The following is a 10,645-nucleotide window of genomic DNA, read 5'->3' as shown; positions in this document are numbered from 1 at the left end:
AGAAAGAACTTGATGGTCTTTTGAACTCCAGGATTATTAGATGGAACAATTTTAGAAGACAGAGAGAACAAGAATGCAATGATCTCAAACAAGTAAACAACTCCAGGTGCCTGGGATAGATGGAAAAGAAGTGCAAATATAGGAATAGACAGGAGACAACAGAAAAACAATTTTTTGAGAAAGGTCCTAAGAGATTAGATCCATCTGGAAAGTGATGTTGGTTTAAAAGAAATAAGGTATGCATAGCTTTGGTAGTAAAGGTATGCATAGCTTTGAAATTGAGAAGCCCTAAGTCTAAGGCATAATCAGGGAGACTTGGCACAGATTGTAAATGGAGCTGAACCAGCTAGGGGGAGAAAGTCTTCAGCAGCTTGGAGCTGGAGAGAGGGAGGAAGGGAGGTTTATACAAGTGTCAGTCAATTGTACTGAAATTTATGCCAATTACACAGTGAGACTTGAGTGAAGATCCATTGATTTATTTTGGTTAGCCAACTGGATCCCTATATTTCCAGCTTCCAGTTTATGACTATCTGACATTCATTCTGCAGGATGTTTCTGAGGGAAGAGTGGAGAGTGGGGGAGGATCATACTGTGCTTTCAAAATAAATACAGAGCAAGCTTCAGCAGCGTTTACAAGTTGATTTGCTCAATGATTAGTCTCAAATTTCAAGCTAAGAGTGCCTCATGGCTGTGACAAAATGGAATTTTTACCTAAAAATAACCTCTAGATAAATAAATTTGTTAAGTCTAATAAACATGAGAAAGGTACCTACTGTGGCCCCAATGGTTTCACACAAAAACAACTTAAGAACCAAATAAAATTTTCAAATAGCCTCGTAGTGGGGGAGGGGGAGAATCAGGATGTGCTGTACCTGCTTTTCAAAGACATATTAATCCCAACCAGGAAAATTATTTTGAATTTAAAATTCTATTGGCTTTATGATCTCTGTCTCTTTAAGAACATTATAGTAAATTTATTCCAAATATGTCACTAATGCAGACTTCAGAACTGAACCAAACAGTAGTTTTCTTGATGTTCCTCTTTTAAATTGTTCTGAAAAAACATTTCCTTCTCTGACCCAAAGAGAGCACACCTCTACCAGCCCACCTCTCACCCCCGGTGGCCAGACCTGCTCTTCAACAAACAACATGCACTTAGGGGCTTGATGTCCTCTGGGGCTTGCCAGTTCTTCCAGGACTGACTTACCACACTTGGCTCTTACTTCAAGGAGCTACACTGGGGCAGGCAAATGAAAAGTGCTTTTGCTCTTAGAAAAATATTGGAGCACTTTGGTGCAAATGGCTACCCCTGGGCCCCCAATCTTTTAAGATACTAACCAACCAAAATGACCTGGTCATTCCTTCTTTTTCTTAATATATTCTTTCAACAAATATATCTCTTAGTATTTCCTTTTCTTAAGACAATTTTATTTATAGCTTTTATTTTTTTATCGCCTACATTTCTCAATGTATCCATCTCTATCCCTCCCAGGGAGCCATTCTTTATAACAAAGAGTAAAAGGTGGGTGGGGACAGTTCAATAAAATAAACCAACAGATTTAAGAAGTCTCACATTATCTGTGATTGAACTGGTCACCTCTTAGGGAGGTATTACATTTCTCTAAAGTGTAACGTGGCAATTAAAACTCCCAAATTATATTTTGGCACATAATGTGCCATTTCCTTGTGCTCCTTCAAACCTCCCTTGGCTATGGACAGTTGATTACCCCTTGTTTATACATCGCCATGGTGTATAACTTTTAATGGACCCAAACAGGGCACAAAGCTAACATTTACCCATACACCCACATGCAGTGTACAAAGAAAAAACATTCCCTCTTCATGCCTGTGAGAGAAAAAAAAAACATACATTTTGACAGGAAGAAAAAACAGTGCATGCAAAGTCCAAGTGTTTCTTTTACTCTGTCATAATGGCAACACAATTGCTTGCTTCTCCTTCTTATGCCCAATATAAAGCCAGCCATTTTTAGTTTTTCCCACCTTCTAGCACATCTCAAAAGTATGATTAATCAAAAACAAGATTACCCTTGACAAAAGAAGTTCACTGTGAGTGGCCCAGTTGATATAGGGATAGGTATGACAATTTCTCTCTCTCCCTCTCTCTCTCTCTCTCTCTCTCTCTCTCTCTCTCTCTCCCTCTCTCTCTTCTTCTCCCTCTCTCCCTCCCTCTCTCTCAATGTGACCTAAGGAAACAGGTCAGAGAAAATAATGAAAATTAGGAATTATTGGAATAATAAAATCATTAAAGAAACCTCAACACTATTATCATCAATCCAATATAATAAGCATATAAGCATATATTAAGTACCTCCCATGTGCAATACACTAAGCTAGATACTGTGGAAGCTCAATTAATATAAATGTAAATAGATCAGTGATTTTGTCACTCTTATGACCTAGGTGACCTTGAGAAAATAACTTGACCTTCCTGGGTCTCTGCTTCCTTCTCTGTAAAATTAATGTGTTGTACTAGATTGTCTCTGAGTTCATTTCAGCTCTAGATTGATAATCCAATGATACTATGACATTACCTCTCCTCACAACTCAGTTATACCTGCACTTCTTCTGTGACTTTTGTCCATTTCCTCAACATGCAAGGACTTTAATCACTTTTTTATTTTTCTAGGCTACCAGAAGAACACACAGAGTATCCACTGGACAGCTCTCAGTCTATCTATATCATCAGCTTATCTTCTTTTGGGGATCATACATTTCTTTGATGGCATCCTTTATTCTTGTTCTTTATAATTCCTTGTCTATAGTGTGACGTAGCTTGCTCAAACCCACGATATTCATTTCTCTTTGAATGATTCTCAAATCCTCAGAGACTATAGTTTTCTATAACACATAGCTATGACTACAATTGGTAGAACATTGGTATTAAAAAGGTAGGCCTTGGTTTCAAAGAAGAATATGAAGCCATTAAAATAATCTTGTAATTTCATAAAACAATTCAGCCTTATTAAGTCCAAGCCCAAATAATTATCCATTTGCAATGTCTGATCAATATATGTGGTCAAGGTCATCCATCTAGGTATGTCGTAATAGTAGACATTAGTAGAGTTATAGGGTTATAGATTTAGTACTGGAAGCGAACCCAGAGTTCATCTAGAGAAATACTTTCACATTATAGATTAGGAGCCTGAGACCCAAAGAAGTTATGTGACTTTTCCAAGGTCACTCAAGTAGTAAGTAGCAGAAATGGGATTTAAATCCAGTTCCTCTTATGCAAAATCGATTGTCTTTTCCAGTATACTATGCTGGCTCTTCCTCTTCATACTCTTGTTTTTTCCTGTGTGGATGGTAATACCTGACTTTTTAAAGTGGATATGTATCTTGTCAAAGAGGTAAGGCAATGTGCTGGGGCTTCATGTAACCAGCACAATATCATACAAAAACATATAACATCTACATATAAGGATTTAATTGTTTTACTTGCATGCTAAGCTTGATCTCTTCTAACATAGTAATAAATACTTTTGGAAAGCCTGTGTTTCCTTCCATGTTTTAGAGTTTGGTATTAATGAGAAGAGGATCATTGATTAAGCTTCTCTATGTTATATCTTTCAAGGAAGTTTTCATAATTTTGATATGTGTATAGTGTTCATTAGTGTTCTCAAGGAGATCAGGATACTGTTAGATGTTTCTTTGTCAGGGAAGAAATCACTCAGTATTTTCATTTTTTTTTTCAATTTTATCACAGGCATTTTTATTAACAGACCATTAGAAAAATAATCATGGTAGAGACCTTTAGTTCATTCTTCTAATAAGCCTGTTGATCTGGTCTTCCCTGTTACCAGCATCTCCACCTTCCACAAAATGTGTAGTCTTTTTCTTCATTCTGCCTCATGGAGAAGATAATTTGAAGGGCCACAGGTAGTTGTTGGCACCTTTGAAATGCTTGCCAACAGTGTAGATCTCATGGATCAAATTCTCCATGCAGATAATTCCATATTTACCAAGAGATTTTGCAATGAGGGCATTATCCAACAGGGCAATCCTCTGTTTCTTGATTTTGCCATAACTACGTTTGTAAATCAAGTCATTCACAGACTTCAGGTTTGGGTACCCCCATGCAATGTATGGTTCCACAATCCTCAGCATGTTAATAGAAGCCTTGTTAAGTTTAACAAAAGTGCCATTGAAGATTTGGCGAAGACGAAGAAGTTGCAGTACTTTTCGGACCTTTGGGCTAACACCATTGATACCTGTGATTCTGATCACAAAATCTAACTTGGGTTCAGCAGGTACATAGTAGTTGCCAGCTTTGCGTACCATTCTAGCCAGCCGGATTTCACTCCTGTACATCTGTCTGTACTCCTTATGGTAGGCTTTAGCTTTTTCATAGATAACTTTTCTCCGTATTTTACTGAGCTTTTTAATAGCCATCTTCTTCTTCAAGCATTTGGCCTTCAGTATTGCAAAAGCCTTTTGCTTTTTCAGAAGGGATTCTGGAACAGATGGTAGCTTCTTCTTTTCTTCTACGTCTTCCATGATTCTGGCTGGAAAAAGAGCCCAGTATTTTCATTCTAAGATGGTTCCTATCGTCTTAAGATATTGTGGGAAAAAATCATACCAAACAAGTAGTTTTGGGGAAAAAAAACAACTTTAGGCCTGAGAGGCAAGCACACAGAAAAGAGACTTCTGTCGAAGCCACTTTGACAAGGCATATAGCTGGAAACTGAGGTAGCAAGAGACAGGGAGTACAGTGGCAGCCAGGACATCCTTCTTCTTGTTATTATTTGTCCTTCATATTCAAAAAAGATCAGTGTTACCATGGAGTGAGGGCTTGACTTTTGTGTGAATTGGATTTAAGTGAGACAGAGTTGAACAAAGTTATCAGCCTCACTCTCTCTTCCAGAGTTACAGAGTTCAGTTGCAAGACAAAAGTTAAGATGACCGTTAATGGCTCCGGATGCAGTGGGTGACCTTGGTGTTTTCAATGTCCAACCAAGCTCTAAGCATTCCATAGTGCCCGCTTTTACCATCCATACCCATTGGAACAAATTGCTCACATCTGTTCCTTCTACTGGGGGAGGTCTTTGCATGCTTGGGACAGACACCCCCCTAACTCATCAATGGGCTTGAAGCCTGATGGTTACTTAGTTTAACCTGTCTGCTGAAATGGCTTACTGGGGTGTGGCTGTTGAGCACGTTACAGCTTCTTGGAACCATGTCAAGGTTGGTGGCAGGTGGACACCAAAGGTGGAAAGAAGCCCTGAAAAGGGCTCACCAAGCCCTGACACCAGAGGTGCTACTCCTCCCTGAACAGCCCCTATTCAGTGACATCTTTATGACAGATTACAAGAACAGTAGATTAAAAGTTTAGAGATCTTAGAATGGACTATGGCACTGAATCATCCTCCACCCCTATCCTCTTTAGACTGTATTCTCACAAAAAGCTATACCTCTCCCCTGCCCCCTTTTTTTGTCCTTTATTTCCTCTTTCTTGTGGGAGAGGATGTCCCTATTTCCTGAAAGTTATCTCTATTTTTAAGAGTGTGTTTACTTTTCTACTTCCGTGTATTTAAGCCAGTTATTATGAGAAACATGGTTAACCCACTTCATAGTTAACTACATATGTCATTGCACAAACTCAGCAGAAACAATAAGGGCATGAATGGGAAGAGATAATAGGTTGAACTGTTGTGTTATATTTTGCCAATGTGTTTTTCTGTTTGGGGGACTCACTTTTATTTTTTTATTTTTTTCTTTTAAATCATTATTTATTTAATATTTTTAGTTTTCAGCATTAATTTTCACAGGAGTTTGAATTACAAATTTTCTCCTCATTTCTACCCTCCCCCCATTTCAAGATGGCGTACATTCTGATTGCCGCATTCCCGAGTCAGCCCACCCTTCTGTCACCCCACTTGCCCCCACTCCCTTTTCCCTTTCTTTCCTGTAGGGCAAGATAGATATTTATGCCCCATTACCTGTATATCTTATTTCCTAGTTGCATGCAAAAAATTTTTTTAACATCTTCTTTTAAAACTTTGAGTTCCAAATTCTCTCCCCTTTTCCCTCCCCACCCACCCTCCCTAAGAAGGCAAGCAATTCAACATAGGCCACATGTGTATCATTACACAAAACCCTTCCACAATACTCATGTTGTGAAAAACAAAATATATTTTGCTCCTTCCTAGCCTATCCCCCTTTATCCAATTTTCTCCCTTGACCCTGTCCCTTTTCAAAAGTGCTTGCTTTTGATTACCTCCTCCCCTATCTATCCTCCCTTCTATCATCCCCATTTTTTTATCTCCTTTCTCCTTTCCTGTGGGGTAAGATACCCAACTTAGTGTGTATGTTATTCCCTCCTCAGGTCAAATCCAATGAGAGCAAGATTCACTCATTCCCCCTAACCTGCCCTCTCTTCCCTCCCAACAGAACTGCTTTATCTTGCCACTTTTATGCAAGATAATTTACACCATTCTATCTCTCTCTTTCTCCCACTTTTTGTATATTCCTCTCTCATTCCTTAATTTGATTTTTTTTAGACATCATCCCTTCATATTCAACTCACTTTGTGCCCTCTATGTGTATACATATATATATACATATATATGTATGTATGTATGTATATGTGTGTGTATATATGTATATATATATAATATACATGTATGTATGTATGTGTGTGTGTATATTCCCTTCAGCTACCCTAATGTAAACATTCAACTTTAGTAAGTCCATTGTGATTTCTCTTTCTTGTTTACCTTTTCATGCTTCTCTTGATTCTTGTGTTTGAAAGTCAAATTTTCTATTCAGCTCTGGTCTTTTCACTGAGAAAGCTTGAGAGTCCTCTATTTTATTGAAAATCCATATTTTGCCTTGGAGCATGATACTCAGTTTTGCTGGGTAGGTGATTCTTGGTTTAATCCTAGCTCCATTGACCTCCAGAATATCATATTCCAAGCCTCTCAATCCCTTAATGTAGAAGCTGCTAGATCTTGTATTATTCTGATTGTGTTTCCACAATACTCAAATTGTTTCTTTCTGGCTGCTTGCAGTATTTTCTCCTTGATCTGGGAGCTCTGGAATTTGTCAACAATATTCCTAGGAATTTTCTTTTTGGGATCTCTTTCAGGAGGCAAACAGTGGATTCTTTCAATTTCTATTTTACCCTCTGTCTCTAGAATATCAGGGAAGTTCTCCTTGATAATTTCTTGAAAGATGATATCTAGGCTCTTTTTTTTGATAATGGTTTTCAGGAACTTCAACAATTTTTAAATTATCTCTCATTGATCTATTTTTCCAGGTCGATGGTTTTTCCAATGAGATATTTCACATTGTCTTCCACTTTTTCATTCCTTTGGCTCTGTTTTATAATATCTTGATTTCTCATAAAGTCACAAGCTTCTACTTGCTCCAATCTAATTTTTAAGGTAGTATTTTCTTCAGTGGTCTTTTGGATCTCCTTTTCTATTTGGCTAATTATGCCTTTCAAGGCATTCTTCCTCTCATTGGCTTTTTGGAGCTCTTTTGCCATTTGAGTTAGTCTATTTTTTAAGGTGTTGTTTCTTTCAGTATTTTTTGGATCTCCTTTAGCAAGTCATTGACTTGTTTTTCATGGTTTTCTCACATCACCCTCTTTTCTCTTCCCAATTTTTCCTCTACTTCTCTAACTTGCTTTTCCAAATCCTTCTTGAGCTCTCCCATGACCTGGGACCAGTTCATGTTTTTCTTGGAGGCTTTTGATGTAGGCTCTTTGACTTTGTTGACTTCTTCTGGCTGTATGTTTTGGACTTCTTTGCCACCAAAGAAAGATTCCAAAGTCTGATTCTGAACCTGAGTCCGTTTTCGCTGCCTGGCCATGTTCCCAGCCAACTCCTTGACCCTTGCGTTTTTCGTTGGGGTATGACTGCTTGTAGAGTAGAGAGTACTTTGTTCCAAACTTGAGGGGGTGTGCTGTTGCTTTCAGAGCTATTTCTATACAGCAACCTCTGCCACACCAGTGCTCCTCCTCCCCCAAGAACTGCCAACTGGGACTGGACTCAGATCTTAAGCAGGCTCTGCACTCCAGCTCTGATCTGCCACTTAATTCCTCCCACCAGGTGGGCCTGGGGCCAGAAGCAACTACAGCTGTAGCTGCACCACCTCTGCTGCCCCGGTGTCAGTGGCAGAACTGCAAACTCCTTTCACTCTGTCCCCCAGTTTTTCCCACTAACCTTCTCTGTTGTCTTTTGTGTCTGTGGGTTGAGAAGTCTGGTAACTGCCGCAGCTCACTGATTCAGGGTGCTACAGCTTGTTCTGCCTGGCTCCCGGTGTGGCTGGTGTGGGTGCAGCTCATGCTGGGCTCTGCTCTGCTCCACTCCCAGAAGGGTGCAATAGACCTTACCCAGCAACCATCCAGGCTGTCCTGGGCTGGAGCCCTGCTTCCCTCTGCTATTTAGTGGGTTCTGCAGTTCTAGAATTAGTTCAGAGCCATTTTTTATCGGTGTTTGGAGGGTCCTGGGGGAGAGCGCTAGGCAAGTCCTTGTTTTCCAGACACCATCTTGGCTCCACCCCTGGAAGTTTTGGGGAACTCACTTTTAAAAAAAGAATTACCAATTCATTTTATAACTTCCCAGAACCGATAGTAGAGGTAATGAGTCAGAAGTTTGGTTGGGGGATTCTGTGACAAGTGGACTGGCACTGAGATGTGGGAGCTGTCCTGTACCCCGATTTGAAAGGAAAACAACCCCTTTACAGGGGAGGAGACAAGGGAATGGTTGGAAAATTACACCTATGGGGAGGAGCAAAGGAAATGTCTTAGAAGAAGTAACCTAGCCATCATAAGGTTAGGGTCAGCAAAAGTGACAACCCTGACACCCTTGCTTACCAGAACAGCTAAGCAGTAACACACCACCAACCATCCTTCATTACTTCTAGTCTCTTATGAAGAGGTGGCTCTTCCTCATTATAAGATGACCCAGCTACTTGTACCTATGATCATAACCACATTTTTTTATAAAAGCTAATTGATGTTAACTGGTTAATTTATACTGGTATGGTGGAGAGACCATGGAAGGAAGCTCAAGCAACAAAATGAGAACTCACAGTTCCTTAGAGATAGGACTGATAGGTTTTTGAGTGAAAAAATTAAACTCTTTGGACCAATATGCCAGTGCAAATGACAGTTGGGAAAGTAGCACCAAATGCTACATTACAAATTTAAAATGTTGCTTTTGAAATTTCATTGATCAGTATTACATCTGGGTAATTTTTTATTTTATTTTTTATTTTTTTTATCTTCCTCCCTCTTCTATCCTGTGGGGTAAGATACTGTATTAGGAGGGCAGAGTTTATAATCTCAAAGAGGATCATAAACATGTCTGAAACGTTCGGAACCGCCGGATATAAGAAACTCTCAAAGTAGAAGGCAAAAGAATCAAAACATATATTTAGGCTCCACAGTAACCAACCCATGAACCAGCAACCCCATTTTGATATATTGATCAAAGGCTTCCAGGCCCAATAAGTACGCCTTGAAAGAGTAACCAGGAGGCTACAGAGAAGCATGATTGCGTAAAGCAAAATCATGCTTCCCCCTCTATGGTAATAAGATTACCCACTGGCCTGAAGTCTTTGTTCAGCTTCCTCCCGTAGGTCAGCTCTGCTACTGGCAGCTCCTGCTTCAGCTGTGTCTGTGGCTGTGGCTGTAACTGTAGCTGTAACTGTAACTGTAACTGTAGCTGTAACTATAGCCGTAACTGTAGCTGTAACTGCCTCTGGCTCCAACGGGAGCTGCTTTTAACCATCCAGCTTCTGCGGGGGTGCAAGGCACGCCGGGGAAAGCACAGGCCCCCCCCAATCTGCCCAAGCAAGGCGAAGGGGTCGACCAGAAAAGCACAGGCTCTTTCCATCAGCTTAAGCAAGGGAAGCAAGGTGAAGGGGCCGACAAGCTTACTCCAGTCCAAGATACAAACAGCATTCAGTTCAGGGGAAAAAGCCAAACTAGTCAAGGGCACTTGTTGACTAAGTGCTAAGGAGCCCATTTTTGGTTGCCAATACACTCCACCCCTTGTTATAGGATACATAATCTAATCAGCCATGTATCCTAGAACATACATTGTGATCCAATTACAAAGGAAACTAAAACATATCATTCATTATAAAGCAAAACATATCATTTGGTGACATTCCTAAATATTGGTTTACGATTCAAATGTGATCCACCCCTAGATCCCAGCAAGATAATCTCTTCAATCAATCATCCCCAAAATAATTATTAATAATTCAAATGTCCACCCCTAAATCCTTGTATCCATTACATAGGATCAATAATATCATAACAATAAAACAACACAGCAAGGATAACACAAAATAAGTAAACAGAACACTATCATCATTTCCACCCCCCTTGAACGATTGGGGCTCAAAATCTTGGGGTGAGGGGTGAAGGTCTCATTTTCCATAGCTTCTTCATGCTGAAATTGGATGTAGAGATGGCCCTGCCCCCAAAAAGTCCCATTCCAGAGGTCATTTCTTTAACGAGCTGGCAGGAATTCCAAGAATGCTACATGCTTAGGCAGTCACCAGAAAGTGCAGGGTGCTTAAGCCTGAAGGAAACAAAACTAGCAACAAGGTTAGCCAAAACAAAGGACAAAAAGAATAGACAAGTATGGACTATAATTCTTCAAATAAA

The 10,645-nt window shown here is 39.8% G+C and overlaps 1 protein-coding gene across 1 annotated transcript; it reads right to left on the bottom strand.

Annotated features, from left to right (window-relative positions):
• Positions 1 to 3,867: 3,867 nt before the first annotated feature.
• LOC118851873 (60S ribosomal protein L7-like) lies at positions 3,868 to 4,515 on the bottom strand. Its single transcript, XM_036761445.1, has one exon. The coding sequence runs from the start codon at positions 4,513 to 4,515 to the stop codon at positions 3,868 to 3,870; it is 648 nt and encodes a 215-aa protein (XP_036617340.1).
• Positions 4,516 to 10,645: the final 6,130 nt, after the last annotated feature.

The sequence above is a fragment of the Trichosurus vulpecula genome, chromosome 5 (assembly GCF_011100635.1).
Source record: "Trichosurus vulpecula isolate mTriVul1 chromosome 5, mTriVul1.pri, whole genome shotgun sequence".
NCBI classification, from domain to species: Eukaryota; Metazoa; Chordata; class Mammalia; order Diprotodontia; family Phalangeridae; genus Trichosurus; species Trichosurus vulpecula.
This window is presented reverse-complemented; position numbering and strand designations above follow the sequence as displayed.

Excerpts from the sequence above, each read along its gene's own strand:
- LOC118851873 (XM_036761445.1), bottom strand. The coding sequence starts at position 4,515 with ATGGAAGACGTAGAAGAAAAGAAGAAGCTACCATCTGTTCCAGAATCC.